The 21535-nt window shown below is 41.4% G+C and overlaps 2 protein-coding genes across 2 annotated transcripts in view; one reads left to right on the top strand and one right to left on the bottom strand.

The window, feature by feature from the left end:
• The window catches only part of GPALPP1 (GPALPP motifs containing 1), a 20933-nt gene extending 20734 nt beyond the window's left edge, over positions 1-199 (bottom strand). The window contains exon 1 of the mRNA XM_057374749.1: positions 43-199. Within this exon, the coding sequence (XP_057230732.1) occupies positions 43-145 (103 nt within the window). The 5' untranslated portion in view covers positions 146-199. The remainder of the gene's footprint in view (positions 1-42) is intronic.
• Positions 178-21535, top strand: NUFIP1 (nuclear FMR1 interacting protein 1). Its single transcript, XM_057374748.1, is given in 12 exon segments — positions 178-262; positions 265-291; positions 294-839; positions 1064-1152; positions 2261-2365; positions 2964-3026; positions 3349-3425; positions 9772-9864; positions 13118-13380; positions 14857-14985; positions 15880-16112; positions 18708-21535. Coding segments are annotated over 12 exon segments (2034 nt in total). The 5' UTR covers positions 178-192; the 3' UTR covers positions 19047-21535.

Below are 21535 nucleotides of genomic sequence, written 5' to 3'. Positions count from 1 at the left end.
GAGCCCCGCTATCCCACCGCCGGCGCATCGCTGTGCTCTCACCCTGCCCGGAGTCCTCTGCCGGCTGGGGCTCGGTCTCGGTCTCGGTCTCGGCGCGGCGCAGGAAGCCGGGCGGCAGTGCGGGCCCGATGAGCTGTCGGGCCATGGCGCACCCGCCCCTCTCCCCAGCCCCCGCCGCCGCGGCGCTCCCGGATGACGTCACTCCCGCGCGGCCGGGTYCCCGTGCCTCGGACCGGACGTGACGCGTTTAGCGGCCGCCGCCGGACGGCCCCACGTGGTGGTGCGAGCGCGTCGGGAGCGGGGTCCGTATCCGAGCGGCCTCTCCGGGCCCGACATGAACCCCTTCGCCTGGTACCCGCCGCYCCCGCCCGGGCTGCCTCCGCCGGGTATCCCCCCACCCTTCTTCTGCCCGCCGCCCTCCTGGGACACGAGTTTCTGGGCTGCCCCCGGGCCCTACCCGCCGCCCGGCCGGTACCCGCCGCCYGACAGCCACCCGCCGCCCAGCACCTACGCCGCCGCCGAACCCTACTCGCAGCCCAAGAGCTACTCAGAGCCCGCCGAGTCCTACTCGCAACCCGCTGAGAGCTACTCCGAGCCCGCCCAGAGCATCCCTCCCGCCGACAGCTACTCCCAGCCTGCCCAGAGCTACCCTCCAGCAGAGAACTACCCCCAGCCCGACCACTACTCGCAGCCYGAGGGCTACCCCCAGCCCGCCGAGGGCTACCCTCCTACGGACAGCTACTCGCAGCCCAAGAGCTTCCTTCCCCCAAACAGCTACACCTCGCCCGCCGCCTGGTTCCCGCCTGCCTACGGAGCGCGACCGCAGGGCCCGCACGCTGGTGAGGGGCCGGGGAGAAGGCGTCTCCTGGGCCCATGGGCTTCTTCCCACCCCACGTAGGCAGAGGCCCCKGGGCTGTCCTGAACCCTTGGGGCTGGAGGATTTCCCCGTCTCTTCCCTCTTGGGTCTTTCCTASACCCTTCTCGCTGCCCACCGAGGTAGGAGAGGGGTGTTTTGTTAGCTGTAACTGTGAATGGCTCATCTCTTTTTTTCTCTGTTCTGAAGGTGGAAAGGGTAATTTCTCCCAGAAGTGGCAGGGCAAGCMAGTGCCTGCATTTAATAAACGTTGTCCAGAAGAAAATAACAAGCCAAAGGTATGGACTGGGGTCCCTAGTGTGTAGGGGACATGCACCTTTGGAGTGGGTCCGGGGGAAAGRCCACGAAAATGATCCGGGGGTGGAGCACCACTCCTGTGAAGACAGAGAGCTGGGGTTGTTCAGCCTGGAGAAAGGAAGGCTTCAGGAAGAACCTTGCAGCATCCTTTCAATACTTTAGTGAACTTAGGAGAAAGATGGGGACAGGCTTTCTGTTAGGGCCTGTTGTGACAGAACAAGGACTAATAGTTTATAACTGAAGCAGAGTAGATTTAGGCTGGACACAAGGAGGACATTTTTTACTACGAAGGGGATGAGATACTGCCACACATTGCACAGAGAAGCTGTGAGTGCCCTGTCTCTGGAAGTGCTGAAGGCTAGATTTGATAGGGGTTTGAGCAGCCTGATCTAGTGATAGATTGTCCCTTTGTATGATGGGGGGGTTGGAACCAGATGATCTTGGGTGGTCCCTTCCCTCCCAAATAATTCTGTAATTATGTCAGTCTAATAACTTGGTCCAAGGCACTATAGAGATCCCTTTCTCCTCTCTAACATGTTTGCCCTTACAGAGAGCAGACATAACAGTTTGTAAATCTTGGGCCTGTTGAAAGATATATGTCAACCAGCTTTATGTCACCTCACTGTGGTGATGCCTGACTGCCTAAATTACATGAGTTCTCTGTTGCATGGTCAAGACCAGMCAGCCAGATGACCCTGATGTGTGTAGTGGGAGAGGGAACGAGCTGTGCTGCCCTCTGAACAAGTACCTGTCATGGGAGAACAGTCAGGGCCTGTCTTAGTAGGGGCTTTAGCCTAATTCTCACAGCTCTAAGTAAGTCTGTGCCAGCAGGCTGGTGTGCTTCCAGAAGCAATAACTGATTGAAAAGTAGTAGTGGGAAGACTTTAAATGCAGGGCACTTGGTTYAGAAGATTAAATAATTTGGTCTTCACTTTCATGTTATGTTAGCTTATCTTTGAAACTTTTGAAATATATAACTGATGGCTTTATTAACACAAATACTATTGATAGTGTTTCACAACTAAATAAGATTAGGAGTATTTTGTAACTGCAATCTTGAGATTATTTCTTTTTTTTTTTTCCCTGCAGACCAAAAAGAAAAAAGAGCCAGTTTTCTCTCATTATTGTGATACCTGTGACCGTGGCTATAAAAACCAGGAGAAGTATGATGAACATATTTCACAGCATAAACAGGTTGATGAGTTTGGCTTCTTTTATTCACGCTTTGATTTTTACCTTTGTGCCTGACACAAAGTCACTCTTTGAACAGAAGGCATAGGAAAGAGATTTGAGAGCTTTGTCAAGTATTAGTGGGATATTTTTCTGAATGCTGTATATAGGGGAGGTGTCAGTTGTATTTTTTGGTTTTATTACTGAAGCCTTTTAAACTGTTTTCTTGTGAAGTATTGCCAAATCATAGGAATTAATTCATTGACRTCAGTATAGCATGTACAGTTTTTATGTGGAAAATATTTTTAAAATCAGCTTTAATTGAAAATTATCAAAATTTGCAATTGGAGGGTCTTGCAAATTTTTATCTTAGGTAAATTTTTTTTCTTCTCAGTTATTAGATACATTGGCCACACTGGTTATTCTAAAATCAGATTAAGTTTCAAAGTACATTATCCCTATTTGCTGTTTTTACAGTCACCTTTGCAAACTGGTTAGCTTACACAGCCCGTGTAACAAACTGTACAGGCAACAAACACTGAGTTTATTTGAAGTGTGCTCAAAAGCTTGTTTATAATTTGTATAAATTGGTGTGTTTTAACTTCRCCCTCTTATATTGCAGTGCACAGAAGAAGGTTGCAGTTTCAGTGCACATGAGAAGATTGTTCAGATACACTGGAAGAATGTAGGTATCCCTCTGTGTCCGAAATACGAGTCTGTGCCATCTTTACCATAGCCCCTTTTCTCATTCTGTAGTGGTTACTTCTCATTCATCTGGAAAGAAAATGTATCACCTCTGAGGAGAATCTGTTTTAGGACAATACCGTGGATAAAAATACATTAAATACTATGGGGTTTTCTTAATGGGTTCTTTTTATCATCTCTGTGTACAGTCTCACCAGTTCTGGAGATGAAAACATTGTGGAATACTGACATAATGATATTTTCTTTTTTAACTTGTGTTTCTTCTTCCCATTTTAAACACCTGTGAAATACTTTTTTCTTAGGCACATGCACCTGGTGCTAAAAGAATAAAATTAGATAGTCCAGAAGAGATTGCTAGATGGAGAGAAGAAAGAAAAAGGTAAGACTTGTGGCCTATGAATTTGTTTTACTGTATTTTCTCTGTGTGATCATTAGATGACAGCTGACAGGCAGGAGCAGCACAGAATTTGCTGTTGCTGCTGTTCCATTGACCTTGTGAAACTCCTGCAGTAGTGATCTGTGTAAGAATGCTTGAGCCATGAGACTGTGAGGTGCAGAGGCCATAATAAAGGAGAAGATTATAATGAAAGGCAAAGTATCAGCTGAGAAGGAAGCAGTTTTCTCAGATGCTTGATTTGGTACCCCAGCTTAGCTGAATGCCTCATTCCTTTTAGACTGATCACTAATCACGTTTTAGGTCAGAAATAACAAAAGATATAAAAGGGTTATTTTAATAGCTAAAAAATTTGGAACTGTTGTACTGAGTATGATAATAATAATGTGTGCAGATTTCCCCACCATAAGTTGTCCCAGCAGACCCCACACCCCACCAGGGTGTTTTCCTAATTTTTAAGGGCTTTCTGCATTGCTTGRTGCTTTTCTAGTGAAAGAGAACAGAAACCATGAATGATACTTTCTCAGGTAGTCTAACTTACACTGTRTGCAGGGTGCAAGGTAAAATTCTCCTGTAAGCAGTATTTCTCATTATTTCTCGTTCAGTGATGTGAGAGGGTATAACTTCTTTCTGTTGACCAGGATTGAAGTGTTTATCTTACAGATTATTTTTTTTTCCTCAGAGTTGAACAGATTAAAATTGACACTTTTCCATGAGGAGAAAGATGCAGGAGGCTTCTCTCACTTCTATTCATAATTTTGCAAGTGATCAGTGCATGAGTAAACATGAGCAAGAGGCCTATGTACAGAATAGGAGGTCATAAAAATTTGATTTTGAGATTAGTGGTGATGCATTAGGTCAGTGGGTCACATGGGATTTTTTTTTTTAGTGGAAATAAACCCAGTCTTATGATGCAGTCTTATTGATGTATCCACCTTGCATTCATGTCAGAAGGCATTGTTAATGCATTCTTGCTTTAAGACTGACTTTCCTTAGTAAGATTTTACAGTTTTTGTTAAAAATGAAAAATGAATTTATTGTAGATTTTTTWAACTGCATTCCATCCATATTTTTCTGTATGGAGAAGAAAAGTTTCTCCCCATGTAAGTTCATTCCTTCAAGTTTTAATTTTCCTTTGGACATGGTTTCAGCTTTTCTGCAAATTTCAGAAAGGCAAAGGGAAATCTTACCACTATGTCAGTACTTCACAGCAGTCAACTGTTGCRCCTGCTGTTCATTTTTTACAAATGAAAATAATACATAGGTTCTTCAAAGAAAAAAAGGCATTTTTGATACAGAAACAAGAAATTATTTTCTCTCATGCTTAAAATGCCATCGTTAACCAGACAAAAATCGGTTGTGATCTGTGYGAATACAAGTTTGGGGTTTGATTAGGCAAGTTTTATTGTTTGATTAGTTTTCATTCCAAGATTTCCTGTTGTTCAAAAGATGCATGAGGGATTGTTTTTATTTGTTTTCAGTTTACATACTGCTGTTGTGTCTTTCGATGACCTAATTTTCTAACAGGAGCTCCAAGGAAAAGGATCAGTACTTGTGTGCAGTCTTKGCATCAGTCTGCTGCTTTTCATGCACTTTCCTGTTTTGGGAGGAATTCTGGAGAGTTCCTGTCTAGCAGCTGATGCTGAGGTTTAAGTGTTGGAATGATGTTTAAGGTGTATATGTCATTATGTGCTCCCCTGTATACTAGAACATCAGGGAAGTGGGAATTGAGTGTAGAATTGTGGTWAAGGCACCATGGGGAGTGGATACTGGGAGTCACAGCAACCTTTATCTCTGCTTGTGTGTAAGGGTGATGCTCTGCCTAAGATGGTTTTGCTGAGTTTCTGAGGGATCTCATGGTAAATACTGTTGGTTTTACAGATGGATATAATTTGGCTCTGATACAACRTTGCTCAAAACCTTTGCTCAGCAGCACAGTAAAATCAAAGGAAGTAAAGTCGTGTGTCACAGACACCAGCCAGAAAGCAGAAATGGGATGAGGACTGAGCCAAGGACACTAGATGGCGTAGTGCAGTGCCTTATCTTGGTATTTCAGGCCTTCTGCGGGCATCGTGTTTAGCTGTGATGGATGGGTGTAGAATGACTACCTGGGTGGCTTTTGTTACTCTTTGTACAGCAAGGAAGCCCTACGAGCATCCTTCTTTTTTTAATTAAAAAAAGGGGGGGAGGGAGGCAGGCGGAGAGAGAAAGCCAGCTGGAACTTTTGTCARGCATTAATTGGGTCGCCAGCAAAGCAGCAGTTTAGTACTGAAGGTCTGTTGTTGACTCACAGTAAACATTGCATTGTACAGAAAAAAAGGACACCAGAGGGAGCCTGAGCTATTAGGCAGTTTAGGTTTATGGAGACAAGAAAAAACCTTTTTATTTCTAGAAGCTCCAGYCTCAGAATCAATCTTTTTAGGTCATTAAGAGTTTCTTTCTTATTAGGTTGCAGTGATTTAATATGTGTGTTTCCATACTGCATCCTGTCTTGCTTGTTCTTTCAGCCGTTATAAATAATTACTTGCAGAGTTGAGATTTTTCTTCTTAATTAGCTGCTGTGTTGCTCAATCGTGTATCCTGTTTAAAATCTTTAAGAAAGAGCTTGTGTTTCAAGTGTAACCTTACTCTCCTAGAGGAAAGAGGAGGGGGAGAGCTAAGGAGTACCTCTGGATGAAGCATGCTGGGTCAGAATGCTGTTTTCCTGTTAAACCTGCTGAGCCAAGAAATCTAATTAAGCAAAGAGCAATAGAGATGAAATTCCATGGGATCTCAGGATTTCCCTGTGTTTTGCAGACAGATGGTTGTGAAGTCTGACATCAACTTTTCTTGTTTTGATTTGTCCTGTCCCTTCCAAGTGTTGAGAAATGTGCTGTCTTCAGCATAYTTTTCCTTCAACACGAGCTTAAAGGGAATTATCTGCAATGCATTTCCTTAGTGTGTCAGAATGAGGTATTGCTGTCTTCCCTACTTCACAAGTGAGATCTGGGTCCTGCCAGCCCATCTGTTTCTCACCAACATTTCTTGAGCAATGGTTATTAGTAAGAATGTGGCAAGACTGCTTTAGTGTTGAAGCGAATAGTTAAATTTAGTTTTGCTTAGCTCCTAATRTAACATTAGAGGATTTTCTTGAGCTTACGTGTTGCTTGTAAATTCTCYCCTTTCTGCTCCCCTTTCTTTAACCTCTCGGGGTTGGTTTTCTCAGATAGGCATTGTCTGTTGTATTTCCTTGCAATGCATCTCATAGGGTGAGCATGTGCTTAGTGATTGAAGTCCAGTACCATTAACCACACCACTTTTTATTAATTTGTGGTTTTCTAGTTGCACAATGATAATCCTAGAGTAGTTAGGAATTGTAGTAGTGAAATATGTAATGTGGAAAATAATTTCTTAAATCTTGGTAAAAGTAGAGAAGACAAAGCAAAGTAGAAGGAATGTATTGGCAGATCAAGGTAAACAAAGATACAATAAAGTTTACTGTGATCTGTTGGGATGTATTAGCAATAAAACTGCCTCAGCTAACATATGGTTAAATTAGATGAGGCAAAGTTAAGCCAGGATTTTATCAGCTCTGTTGGGTCATTTTTGTTCCCTTTGGGCTATCCATGTCTCCTTTGCTGTTGGCTGTGCATGTGCAGTAAAGACAAGCTCAAGAAATTATTGAGGCTTTTTGGTCGCAGTGCTGTTTCTATTAAAATTATGAACTTGTGTAGCTCTTAACTCAGGAATTCATTGTGTAAACTGCTATAGAAACAGGTCTCTTTTCTGTTGGATGTTGGCAAAGCTCTGTTTCTTCACTGCTCACCAAGAGCTACTTCAATGTTTATGTGAGCAAGATAAAATATGCTGGCCTATAAAAAAAAATGCATGATCCTGGCTAGTGCACTCATTTATTGAGAAAAGTCTATTCACTAAGGCACACATGTTAGTGATTATGCTCAGTGTCACTGTTCCATGTCTCTGGAAGCTTGGGATGTCCTTTACCTGCATGTCTCACTTTGTTGGGGTGTATGTAATATGCTCATCTTAGCTTGAAAACCACTTTTCTGATACTATCCTGGCAATTTAGTCTGAAAAACTTTCCATTTGGATTGTAGAAGTGTCTGTGGCTGGGAACTGCAGCTGCTATGAAACGGGSCTGCCTTCTGAGACAGTACTGGCTTCATGAAGTCTGCTGTGCCAGACCATCCCCTCCTGGTTTAAYTCTACCTAAACAATAAGGTGCTTAGGTTTGTACAGCCGTGTGGGGACTGATGAAGTTGTTTGTATTCAAGCTCTGACAAGTTGTTTGCAAGGCATAAGCACTGGGCTACTTCTACTTCAGTGGTGTTTGTAGGTAAYGTTTTAACAATGTTGTTTTCTTAGGAGAAGAAGAGGGCTTGCCCTCTCAGAAGGGTGCAAACCTAAATCAGCTCATAAAAGCACGTGGCCTTTTATGTGGAGACACTCAGTAGAGGCATGAGGTAGAAGCAGTGAGTGAAATGCCGTTTACCATTTGAGAAGAGCTGGAGAAAATAAACACAGCCACTACAGATGCCTTCAGATGTGCTTCTGCAGGCATACTGGGACTTGTGACTTGAGCTCTTGCCAGCTGTCAGTTACTGCCTGTGTCAGCTGGAAGGGTGGTTTAGGTGAGAAATCTGTCAGTCTTGGCAGTGAATGGAACCGAAAGYGTTTGTGCAGTCCATGACGGTGGCTCGTGGAGGGAGTGGTAACTCACAGGAATGAAAGTGGGAGGCAGTCACGTCTCAAATCGTGTTGTGAGAGCGTGTCTGAATATGTCCTTAATCAGCATAAGTACTGGAGCATTTGAAGGCTCCTTTGCTCTAGTATGTAGGGTTTTCCTTTATATTTGAAACACCTCCCCAGTCTCTACAACAAGGTTGGGGATTTTGAGCGTAGCTACTTCTTTTGTAGTTTGCTGTCCTTCTTGGGAGCCTTTGTATGTGGAGGAAAGCACCTTATCCTAAAACTGCAGAGAGGTGCCAAGCACAGGGGTCTTTGTCAGTGTGAAGCTCCTGAGATAAAGGAGTTCACTGCACATTTGCTGTGTGCTGGGTGTATTAGAACATGGATGAACAAATGTAACTAACAGGGAAAAGCAGAGGTAAAACATCATATTCCTGTACTCACTTGAGCTGAATGGCAGATTTCTGGGATAAATCCAATGAAAATAGATGTTGACAGCTTATGTTCAAGTCCTCGTAAAGGAGACAAGTTCTRTAGTGTATTTAAGTTTGTCATGTAGAAAATGCTTCTCTTTTTCCCTTGAAGATGTCTTGAATCAATGTGACACTTAGAATTCATGCTGTAATATGGGGAAAATGCCTGTGATAAGATTAAATATTTAAAGAAAGTTATGTGTCTTTTTTGATGGCTATGTGTAGTGAGAAGCTGTTGCAAGTTTCTCTTTACTCCATTTTAATAGACATCAAATATTTATGATTTGTGTTTCTATCCAGAAGCTGGGGGAGCATGTGTTTCTCATTTACCACCTTTATCTCAAAGCGCTGGGATTTAGCTGGCTGATGTTTACAGAGCAAGTAGTGCAGCCATTTTTGGGCTTTGATGGTAAAAAGCCTGCTACACAGGCTCTGCGGGTTAGAACCAGCGAGGCGCTTGTCTGGAAGGAAGGATGTTGGGGGGGTGGGGAATGGAAGAGAACAGATTGTTTGGGAGATGGTTGTAACAGTATATGTCTTTTCATCTGCATGATTTGGCAATTTTTCTTGAACCTGGAATTAAAAAGGGGCAGTGATTTTGGTGAACTAGAGGTCAGTGCACAAGCACAATGCTGAATGTTGCTCGAGAAGGAACTTCTGTGCTTTTCCCTRACTGTCACATTAAAAGAATCTGGTGCACCCAGAAACTGTTCCTATAACTTTTTTTTTTTTAAAGTTTACAAGAAGTCAGCAGTTAGTTTGCTAAAGGCATGTCATTCAAATAATCCAACTGAAGCTCCATAGAAATATAATTGGAGGAATRAACCATGCTTTTATGTGTTGGGGCAAACAGAGGGTCCATGCCTGTAACCAAACTGTTTGTCTGTACCTTGCTTGATGGGTTGGTAAATCTAAGAATGCTGATGCAGTAGATTTTTTTAAATTTTTTTGTTCTTGTTTGTTGCATATGTATATGTAAGTGTAAATGCGCTCAGGTTTCTTTTCCTCACTAATGCCTTTCTATGAAAGAAATAGTCTGTTAAACTTCCTTGAAAAGTTTTAAMAATCTGTAGTGTTTATGGAGGAAGCTGGTAAAGAAGGGGGAATTGAGAAAGTACAGTGAATACTTTAAGAGCCTATTAAAACCGAAACTATTTTTTCTCTTCTAGAAATTTTCCTACGTTGGCAAACATTGAAAGGAAGAAGGAAATGCAGATGCAGAAGGAGGAAAGGGGAGAAGTGCTGACTACCCAACAGTTTGGGTAAGTGTTTTGAACCAAGCTTGTTGCCTTCCTCCTACTGAATTCAGAAATTCTCTTACTGTGGTCTCCCAGCACTTACAGCTTSCACTGTATACACAACCCGAGTGACCTTTAAGAGAGAACAGGTCATTTGACAAACTGCAGATGTAATATTCTTTTATTTCCTTCATAGTACTTCAAAGTCCACTTCAGTTAAATTAAACAATAAATGGTATTAAATTAAATAAAAATCTGGTATTCTGGCTTGTTTGAGAAAACCATATTCTAGTGGTTATTCATTAGCAGCATAATCTTGATCTGTGGAAAAAAGTGGTAATGGGGACAAAAGTCATGTGACATAATGATTCCACATGGTTTAATCCTCTATTGCCTGAAAATGGCCAACAGAGGTTTTATCAGGAGATTTGACTTCTTACTCTCTCTGTTTTTTGATAACAAATCACTATCAAGTGAAGAGGGGAAAAAAGATGATGGAGGACAGAAGAAAGAAGTGACCCAACTTAAGTAATAATGAAAACTACATGAAATTTAGTTAAATCTATCTGCTACCAATATTCTGAGCTAGTGCTTACTCGTCTTGGATTTTTWTCTGTTCTCTGCCTTACAAATTGTTTTTCACTATGGTTTTGTTCTTTTCTCTCAGTTTCATTGTTAGGTGGAACCAGCTAACTTCATTAGCTTGGCTTTAGGGCCTGCTAGGGAAGATTTTTTTTTTTTTTTAAACAGTGTTATAATGAGCCACACTCCTAAAATATTACTTATTTATAAACTAGAATGAGCTGGAAGGAAGGAGCAGACTCAGTCCTAAGGGGCTCTTGCTAAATGCCATTTGCTGCTGCATGGAAATGAAGCTGGGGTTTGCCTAGCTTTGTGTATAAGGGATGACAGCAAACAAAACAAAACTTGCACCATGGTAAAATGGTTGAATTAGTGCTGAATAAGAAGTTAATATAATTTATTAAATGCGGACAATGTGAATTACCTTGGTGCAGCATTGTGCTTCAGAAGTTCCAGCACTTACCTGCCCCTGTCCAACTGGTTGCCTTTTATGACTGAAAGGAAATATTTATAGAAGAGTCAAGTAAAACTTCTGTCAAAGGATAAAAAGTTGCAGGAGTGCTTTGTACCCAAGGAACCAAACCTGGGCATTGAAGCTAAAGCTGCAAACATGTAAATGTTTGGAGATTCGTAAGAGCAAAGATGAGTTTTCATTGTCACAGTAATAAATTATTTGATGTCTGCAGGTTTTATTTGCTAACTTTTGTGGCTGTGAGTCAGATGCATCAAGTTGTCTTAAATGTCCATCAGCAATTCCATACTGTGACAATTGTYAGTAGCTTTACATCTGGAAAACTGTTAGGAAGAAAAACCCCTCAAAATTGCAGGTTGTTTACTTTCACTTAGCAACTTTTTACTCTAGCTGATTCTAGAAATTTCTTCTCTTTTTCTCCTCCCTGCCCTGAGCTGGAAGCACTCTAGGCTTGGTGAACTGTCCATAAGCTGTCATTTTGGGTTCGTATATCTGCAGTAAAGATTCTGGAATCGGTGCTTATCTRGCAAATTTACTGATGTGTGAGGCAAAAATAGAAGGCAGCTTGTTCCCTGCAAGCTGGACTATTAAAGCAAATAGCTAAGTAAGATTTAGAAAGGATTAGATGCTTAACACTTCCATGGCATTTTCCATTTGTGGTTCTCTGAAGTGCTTTACAACTCCTGAGTCTCAGCATCCCYGTGTGTGAGATTAGAGATGCAGAAGGACGACTTTGGAAGTCTGTCTGGTGTTTTACAAGACCTGAATAACAGTGCACAGCTCTCCATCCTCTCTGAATGTGGAGTGAAGCGCAGGATGTCTTTCACTAGGGAGCAGCAGAAGGCAGATGCCAGGCTGATGTTTGTTGGGATGTCTGTGACCTTGGGGTTTCTTTCTGGGTGTTTGAGGCCCCAGAAAACTGAGAAAGTTGTTAACCTTTGGTCAAGGACAGCATCTCTAATTGGGCCTATATTTGCTCAGTATCTTCTAGTTTGTACAACAGGCTGAATTTAGAGCCTGGTTCTACAAATTCAGAAATGCAGTTTTCTGTCTTGTTGGAGTTGAATCCCTGGAGTTAATATTAGCCTTCTTTTGTGGGAGAGGGACTGATGCACAGGAAGGCAGTGGCTTGCCACTTGTGCCACAGGAGCACTGTGGTGGGTGACGCCATCAGGGCTGAGCAATCAGCATAGACACTGTCACRGAATGACTGGAGAACTAAATTAAATATGTTTTGTTGCAATATAAAGTCATTTTGAGTGCTATGACAGGCCTTGTTGCCTTCTCAAGAAGGGCTTAGTAAAGTCGAAAAAACATGGAAGAGAGGAATGCAGGTAATGGGAACATTTCTGAATGAGCAAAGTAGTGGGTGGCTTGAAAGGGCTCTATGATGGAGGCCTAGAAGAATTGCATAGGTGGAAGCAGTGAAAAAAGCATTTCATGTAACTCAAGAAGGATGGAGTATCAAATGACTTGTTTAGACATTGGAATGAGGACAAACAAAAATAAATCCCTTGTCAGAAAATATTAGCACCTTGCTGCAACCTGGAAGATTATGGAGCCATGGAAGATAAGTGGAACCAGCATGCTGTGCTCTTCCTGTATTTTAAGGCTTGTTATTTTGTTTCAGGTTTTTAAAAATGCATTATCCTGGTGGGCACKTCTTTTATTCCTTTTCCTTGGAATGGAAAAGATGAATGGCATGTTAGTTGGAGGCGGGAGTAGGTAGTCATTGCAGCTGATGGTGTCAGATGGCTGCATGGATTTGGTGCTCTAAAAAAAAAAAGAGACTTAAGCAGTGGAAGTATGCTTATAGTAGATTCTTTCCTTTTAACTTCATGTTACCACTGTTTTGAATTACTTAAATGTTTAACTGAAGAGGGTATTTGCTGACTTTGTTATCTGAAATGAMAGCACTATGTCCTCACACTGTAGATTATCAAGGAACTTTCAAGGGTCCATGTACCCTTGGCCTTGTTAAAAGCTAAGAAGTCCTGAACTTCAAACTGTTCATTCAGGTTCCAGCTTTGTCCCACTGCCCTGCCTGAGCAGAGGTGTGACTGATTTTATGGCTTGTCACCTCATGTTAGCTGAGCTAGTATAAGCCCTAGAGTTGTTCTGTGTTGGTGAACCTTGAACGAGGGCCTGAGCCATTTGGTTACATCAGTTGTTTTTATTCTCATAGCTTATGATATATACGARTTTTGTGTTTCTATTCTCCAGCAAAATGAAAGGGATGTGGAAACCTCCAGAAAATGGAGAGGCTCTTGGACACCAAGGAAGACACAGGAAAAGACAATGGCGCCCTTTCTGGAAGAAATTTAGGAAAAATGGTGGTGATTATCATGCACATAAAACTCAAAATGAGGCCAATGGACCAGAAAACAGCACGTGYGACAAGGAAGATGAAAAACAAAATGCTTTGGCAGGCCAAGCATATGAGAAGGATGTGGACCCTCTTGGTCTTCTGGCAAACGGTGATGTTGGTAAGATGAAGGAGCTTGGAGAACTTTAAATAGTTGTTTGAAATGTAAATGCTGAGACCCTGTGCTTGCTAGCYGCTATTTTGGAAGTCTGACATGAAGTTTGTGTGCAGCATTACACATTCTGATGTAAATATTGTACAATAGTGTAAAGGATATGTACCAACYTAGGTTGGTAAATTAACATGTGAGATAAGAAAGTATTTATAAAGCTGGAAGAAGAACGAAGTACTTGAACAGTCAAATTATTTTTTAAGGACTGTTAAATATCCCTTTGTGGTTTTGAAAATAAAAATATTTAGAACGTGAAAACAAATGGATTTCCTTGTATGAGTTAAGTAAATTACTTAAAATGTCAGTATTTTTCTTTTAATTCTGTTCTTTGCTGTATTATTACTCTTGATATTCTCCATAAGTGTGTGYTCTCTGAAGTATTGCTGCTTAGTTTTTTTTGGRTTTGKTTTTTTGTTTTCTTTTGTGAGCATGTCTTGTTTTCTCATGCTGGCAGGCAGCAATATAAATTYTTCAGATGTAACTAYTTATAATATAGTCAGCAGTGATGCAGTACTCTTAGAGTATGGCATGTAAGCTGATTTATGCTCTAGCTATTTTTAGCAACAAGGGTAGAATACATTCCCTAGAAAGATGTCTGATGCTGAGTTTTTCCTCTTGAAAACATAATCTTCAATTAGTGAGAACAAGAACTCAGCATCCCTATGCAATTTGTTTATTCCACTAAACTTTGCATGTTGGGAAACCTAACTATGCTTAAATGTATCTGTATTTCCCTGCAGCATCTGTGTTTTACTTAATGATAAAACRTCTAATTATGCCGAAATACAGCTACTGACTTCTGTTACAGAGGGTAGAGAAGGAATGGGGTATTTGCTTATTGCACATTATTAAAGGTAGTTGCAACTTTTTATAYGATTGAGAAATATAACCAGAACAAGTAATAACAAACACAATATAACTAAGTAAAACTAAAAAAAAATAAATATACAACCCAAATCCATGATTTTACTGTATAGGTAAATTTTTTTGATTTTCCTTTTTTTTATTTTTTTAAATTCCCCCTGACTGGCTTCTAAGTCCTTCTCCATCTCCATAGGACTAAGTCCAGCAAGACTTCAAAACATATTATGAAATCCTCTCTTTCTCTTTACCTACACTTGATAGCAAAACCTATAATTATATTTGGTATGCAAAGAAGGAAACAGAAAGCTCAAGCCTGTGTTCTGGAAACTTTTTGTTTGTGTAACTTTGCTGGCAGGACTATAAACCAGTGGAGGYACCATTTTGCCACCATGTCTGTAGAATGTAGACAAATGTGGGGAGTTTTCTCTCAGTCCAATGCACTGAGCAGTGGTGCCCAGCATCAGGCTTGTGTGGTACTGAGATGGGAATTTAACAGCAAGGTTGGCTGTTGGCACTCAGGATTGTTGGGAAAAATCCCTCTTGSCTTTTCTTTCCCTGCAGAATCCGATAAGGATGAGGCAGCTGAGGAAGATGGGAGGTTGGGAATGACGGTTGTCCCCAAGCAGGTGACCTCTGCCCTTAGCTCACTGTCGGTCAACTATGGCAGCGCATCCGACAGTGAACCCGAAGGTGTGTAGAAACAATCTCTGCTCTTCTCCTCTGCYCTTCTGCTCTGTGTCACGTTGCAGTGATAATGACTGCAAGCAGGACGGTGGCTTTTTTTGCTGTCCCTTTCTCAGCAGCATATCCTGGGTTGAGAGGGGAGGCATGAGGTATCTTTGGTTAGGTTGCATGTCATCAAATTTCCCAAGCCTTTTCTGCCCTAGCTGGGGGAAAATAAGGAACCTGTTTTCAGTCTCGCATCAAATCATGCTTGAATAGTGCCAGGAAAAAGCTGTTATTGTCACTCTGTGAACTAATTTTCACATCTGTAAGGGCTTTTTCCGTAGAAGGTTGGTGAGTGTTGCAGTAAGACTTGAACTCTCCATTACTTGGATTTTGCGCATCTCTGAGTGTATGCATCACTGTGTGGTGAGGAATTGCTGCTGCTGCTTGTTTTTGCAGATCTTTATTATGCCTTACTTGCCCTGAGTGGCCTACCCAAAGTGAGAAACCATCTAGCAGACAGTGAATTGAATTCGGGCATCCTCTGTCCTAACTATATCACAATTTTCTCAGCAACCAAATTTGCAGCAGGCTATAATGTGAAGGAATGTACTTCTTAACTGAAAGAAGGCAGAGGTTTGAAAATCTCATTCAGGTCTCACTCCTTTAATTTTTCTTTCTGTGCTACAGAATTCAAATACCTTGTTTTCCTTTATGTGAACATTTAGAGATTATTCTTTGTATTTAAAAAGAAAACCCAAGCAAACAAAACCCTCCCTTCCTCAAAGTAAACCTTGAATATCTTCACATCAGGTTGTGCAAGCAAGAATAGTACTAACAAACTGCCAGTGCATGGGGATATGAGCATGTTAAAGAGGCTTTTAAGTTTGAGATGAAAGTGTGTTCTTTTTCTTTAAGAAATCCCTGTCAAGTCGGCAACAAAAGCTGAGAAAAACCAGGCTGTGCTCAGAAATACGCCTCAAACTRCTCCTGTTCCTCAGAGTCTGAAACCGAATCAAAGCCGCTCGCAATGTGCAGGCACGACGTTRAGGAGCTCCAATTCAAATGCTCGTCCTCCCAGAGGGCCTGATAAATGGGGCAGGAAGACATTGCCTCCCCTTTCCAAGCGCCGTCCMACTCTGCTGGAAATGGTAAGAGTCTTAGTGCTAAAATAATGCCTTCTGTGCAAAAGTAGAACTGTTTGTGAGTGGTTCTCCTCTTCCCTGTGGGAAGTTAGAGAGTCTGTTAGCACAGGGCCTGRCTTAAAAATAGTAAAGTGAGCATTTCCCTTGGAGAAGGTGAAGATGCTTTAATAGACAAATAGAGATGCATTCAGGTAATGACTGACTTGGGGAAGCAAGAGATGACAACTGAATCATCTGTCTGAAATGAGCTGCACGAGGAGCAAAACCTTTGTTCCTTTCTCTTCCCTTCCCTTTGGTAGTATMCAGCAGGTTTTGTTTGTGTGTAATCCCAGTGGCCTTCCTTGATCTGATCTTTTTGCTCCCAGCTTTGCTGTTCAGTCACCTTCCACTGCTGGAGGAGCACACAGTTCTTTTTGCATCTCTTTGCAAAGAGACTTGTTGAGAAGTGTGTTGGTGACTTAAACTGCAGAGTGGGAAGCTGTTGTACTTCAATGTGCATGTTGAAGAAGATGTTGAGCTGAAACGTGCATGCACAAGTGTTTCTTCTCTAGGCATGTTTTAATCAATCTGAGGAAGAGACAGCACCTTAAAAATCAGCAGATGTCTCAGAATGGCAGAAAGGTTTGTAGGGGTGAGTCCAAGCCAAGATGTTCCCAGTAGCAGTACAAAGCAATCCATTTGGCCACAAAGCTTGGTGTCTTTCTCTAGAAAGCACTGATAAAACCTTGGAGCTTTTATTATATTTATTACTCAAAAGCAGTACAACCCCTTGTGATTCTATAAATAGTCAGCATAAAGCTCCTCCATCAAGGGAAAACTTGCTGTGGGCAAAACCTGGGAGAAAGCAGGGTGCCACTGACATCAGAGCTCTGAAATAGCACAGGATGTTGCGGCAAGAGATACCTGCTAAGGTACATTCCAAGCTGCAGATGGGGGAGAAATCCCTTGGTAGTCTTTTTAGCACATAGTACCATTGCTGCCAAGAATTAAAGTTCCTAGTGACTGAAAAGAAAGTGTTTGTCCTTTGTGTAGCTCCCTAAGCATGCAGTTGCCTTTATCACTTGCTCTTCAAAGTTGTTGGTGATCAAAGCAGTGACAACTCTGGAAGAAAGTCAGATGAAGTTCCACATGCTGAGAGAAGCTGGCAGAACATAGGAAACCTGAGTTGAAGCTTGCCAGTATAGTCCATTTTTAAAATTGGATTCAGTGAGGTTTTTCTCTCTTTTTCAAATTGTTCAAAGCTGTTGTTTAAGAACGTGTACTGTGGCTGTGAATCACAGAGGAGGGCCTGAGCTTTGCAGGTAGGCTTCCACTCTCATCAGAAATGGTCAGTGTGTAAAAGCCTTGAGAGGGAGCAAGGTTGAAATTTTACAAAATGCATCCAGAAAGTGAATTAGAATGCTAAAAAAAGGATGTTGCATGAATGAAATTGTGCTTAAAAAAAAAAAAAAAAGGAGGTAGGAGAATAGCTGCAGATATCTCTCGACAGTCGTCCGGCTGTGAGCTTGGGCACTACTGAAATGTGTTTATTGTAGCCATGCAAGCATTAATGTGTATTTAGTCATTCTCTATGCTGACAAAATCAAAAGCTGGTGTAATGTCATTCTACGGATAGCTATTCCTGCATTAAAAATAAAATACAAAGATGCAGTCTTTGRTAGGATGATTGGTGCAGCCCATCTGCCTTAATTTGGCTGTTTGGGAATTTACTTTTTATTCCAGTTGGGCAAAGAGAGTATCACTGTGCTGTCCCTTGTCTGGCCTGAAGTACATCTCCTAATTCAGAAGGTTCCTGAAGGCTTATTTTAGGTGTCATCTGCTTGTAATGCCTCTTAGCACCTAGTCTAAGTAGAAGTATTCAGACTTAAAAGTATCTGGTTAAACCACTTTTGAAACTYGTAACAACAAAAAAAGCTTCTCAGTGACATTATAAGCCAAACTCAGCCAGATCTTCCACGGTGTGTAATACAGCTCTTCTGCAGATGTTCACAGTTACAGATTTAGCCAATTGCCTCAGATTTTRTGTTTGTTCAGAGTACTAGTTCTGATGACTCTCACAGTGAAAAAAGTTCGTTCAGCTCTCTGGCTGTTAGGTTTCYTTTTCCTACTACCAAAATGAACTTCAGTGAGGTTAAAGTCACAGAAGGGAGGCCTCTAGCACRTTGATTAAGCTACTGAATTAGGCTAGTGTATTATAGCCCAAACCAATTACTGCTGTTTAAATCCATTGTCTGGTACCTGATGAAAGATATCCTTTCCTTGTGTTTATCTTCTGCTCAGAGGGGATTTGAATTAAAGATGCATGGGATATTAAATTGCAGATACAGTATAACTTARAAAGTTTAAAATATGCTAATAGACCTGCTACCCTGATGTGCTGGAATGCATGGCCTGGTATTACAGTTTGGATATGAGAACATCATCATCTCTGGTATTGTCCCATATCTCCAGCCCCACGCGTCCAGGACCTGTGTGGAAGAGCCAGCTGTTTAAATGGAAGGWTGTTGGAAATTACTGGGTAGATCAGTACATTTTGCTATGGTTGTGTACAGAGCAATTGAGGGAAATGCGCATCATCTTCTCTTTTTTTTAAATTTCCAGTTGCTGGCCCAGGACATTCGACATGAAAGGAATGTGATTTTGCAGTGTGTTCGATACCTCATCAGAAATAACATGTTTGGACTTCATAATAAAACAGAACMACAGGCTGAAGCAGAAACTGAACAGTTCTCTACAACTACAGCAGAGTCTCCGGTGGACAAACCCGATGAATYGAATTGTTCTTGTAGCTCTGGCCTTCAGTTAGAAGGAGGACAAGAAGATGCATTATTAATAACCCAGAGTGAGAAAGAACCTGTGGATCAGACTTCACAGATGGCTGAATTGGTAGATGAGGACACGTGGGAAGCCCCATCAATTCAGTGTGAAGGAGCACCGTAGAGGRTGTCTGTGGTGGACAGTAAAGCAAAGGCTCACATTTTCTACCMAGCTGATGCTTTTTGAAAGACATCAGTGTAACCAAAAATTATTAAAGTCTATAYTGAGAGCTGTTAAAATCACTTTCCTGATCTGTTCTGCCCAAGGTGTTCCATTTCATTGGAAAACATGTTGAGTAATTCCATTTCCACATGGCACAAAGGCAGCAGTGGCRTACTGTATGACCTTCCCTAGAGTAGGTAGAAATCCCCACTCTAGGTTTTTGGAATTCTGAGTGTCTTAGCTTCTTATGAAACATGTGTGAGTCCATCACCAGAGCCAAGTAGGATGGATCTTCCTCATGTGAAGTCACAATCTGGTGGGTGTGTGGACTGTCTTGAGTGTCCAGAAGTATTTCAGTGTAGTTTCAAAATGRTAATTCAGTGCACACATTATTTTACTGTAAGATATGGAAGATATAACTGACCTGGTTCAAAAAATACTTCTTGTACCAAGAGTCTCTTCCTCCCTGAAATAATTTGTTGATTGAGCAGAGAAATAGAAATGAGGGCACAGGCTTTACTTATTTAAAAAATAAAGAAAGAAAGATACTGTAACTGCTTGCATCCGTGCTGGGTTGTTGGTTGATCTCAGGTACTCCATACTGAGCCTTTGGCCTTAACTCCTGTTACAGTTATTGCCTGCCAAATTAACTCCTGAAGCAAACCCTCAATATTATTATGAAGGCTGAGAAAGTTTACTAAGAGTTACTGGTTACTTTTCTCACAGACATTGGGAATTTAAAAGTTGGCCTTCAGGAAGAATGCCTTAGTACATTGTTTCAATGCTCCTACAGCAGCCAGTGATTGGGGTTTTTTTCATGGGTTTGTGCATACATACACAGTGTTGTGAGCACTAAGAAAAAGCATCAGCCAAGGTTTAGAAACAAATTTAGCCTTTTGATTATACTGTGCATTTGTTTGCCAGAATGCTTCTTGTCAAGGGCAGGTGTTAGTTTGTCACATTGACGCTGAAAACATGCCACAAAAGTAATCTATTCTCAAAACCTCCGCTTCAGAATCTGCTCTTTGTGTTTTAGTCATGGTTAAATGTTGCAGTTAGTTCTCAGGGACTGGCTTTAGTTTCTTTTTCTTTGGTAGAAGTCTAGCCTTCCATTCCACCAGCTGAAATAGGGAGACTCACGTGGGGCTTTTTTATTGCCTAATAGCTGTATTTTCTTTCCTTTAGTTCCTTAACTTGTCACACATTTCATTTGTGGAGTATAGGAAACAAGAAATAGTTGAAAATTCTGTCCTGCTGCTCCACTATTTATAACTACAACTACATATTGTGTTTGTAATGCACTGTCTAAATTTATGGAATTATATAAATACCAACCCCCTTGTAAAAGTTGCGTGTCTCAAGAATATATGGGCAGAATAGAAGCAGTGATGATAAACATTTATATTTTCCAAGGCAGATGATTCATTCTTCCCATGATGATCTCACGAGCCATCTCAATCTCACTGACTTGCCTYTGGCTCTTGCAGTTTTACTGCAGTGAAAATACCAACAAAGAACACTTAGCCACGGAGATCTGGCACTCGAGCAGAACCCGGTTTCAGTGGAGTGGTACCAGTGCTGTTGAAAGCATAAGTAACAGCTGCAGGGAAAGAGATGGATGTCTTAAATTTGCTGTTAAATTGCACTTTAAACAACCCTGTGTCTTATCAGAGCTTTCTTTGACTGTACATTTTGACCTTGTATTAAAAAAGACAAAACCTTTGCCCTGAATTTTTCATGCTGTTATCATTATGACTTAAGAATATTAAACTTTCACACAAAGTCAAAAACTTTGTCAGAAAAAAAATCTTAAAAGTCTGTTTCATATGGATAGAAAGAAGTGGGTTTCTTTATAGGGAGTTCTGTACCTGGCATAAACCAGAAGTTTTAACCTAGGACTTGTTGCATACATGAAGAATTGCTGTTTTTCTCACCACAAGCCATTTCTGCCAACTCATATAATAGCCACATGGAGACACACTGCAGTGATGTCAAACCCTGAATTGCAGTCTTGGTCCATGAGGTCTTTGTCTCTTCTTCTTCCCCACTTTTGTTTTCCTCTCCTTCCAGACCACTTCTTCACACACCCCTTCCTGCTGRTCAAGGATGTGCTTTCTTAGTACTTTGGATTCAGCCTTTGTATAGGAAAGGTGCTGTCAATGCCTGCAGGCTTTTCTGGTCCCTGCAGGTTTTCTGCTCTGGGTTAGCAGAGGTGGGTTTTGTTCAATTGAATAAAATACTTCTCTGTGTCTGTAAGAAGAGCCTGTTTCTGGCATGCTGCTGGAGCCAGTGTCTTTAGTAAGCTTTGTGTAGCTTTTAGCTTTCTCATTGTCTTGATTTGGGGTAGTTTCTTTTAAGTTTTTTTTTGCAGTGTTATTAAGAAAAAAATAATCCTAGTGCTCATTCTTTGTGACTCACTTAAGATAAAAATATTCCAGTGACAACCTTCA

This window comes from Malurus melanocephalus, unplaced genomic scaffold (assembly GCF_030028575.1).
Source record: "Malurus melanocephalus ecotype Western Australia unplaced genomic scaffold, MMel_1.1 scaffold_231, whole genome shotgun sequence".
In the NCBI taxonomy this organism is placed as follows: domain Eukaryota; kingdom Metazoa; phylum Chordata; class Aves; order Passeriformes; family Maluridae; genus Malurus; species Malurus melanocephalus.
The sequence above is the reverse complement of the archived record's forward strand: the minus strand, read 5'-3'. Positions and strand labels throughout refer to the sequence as shown.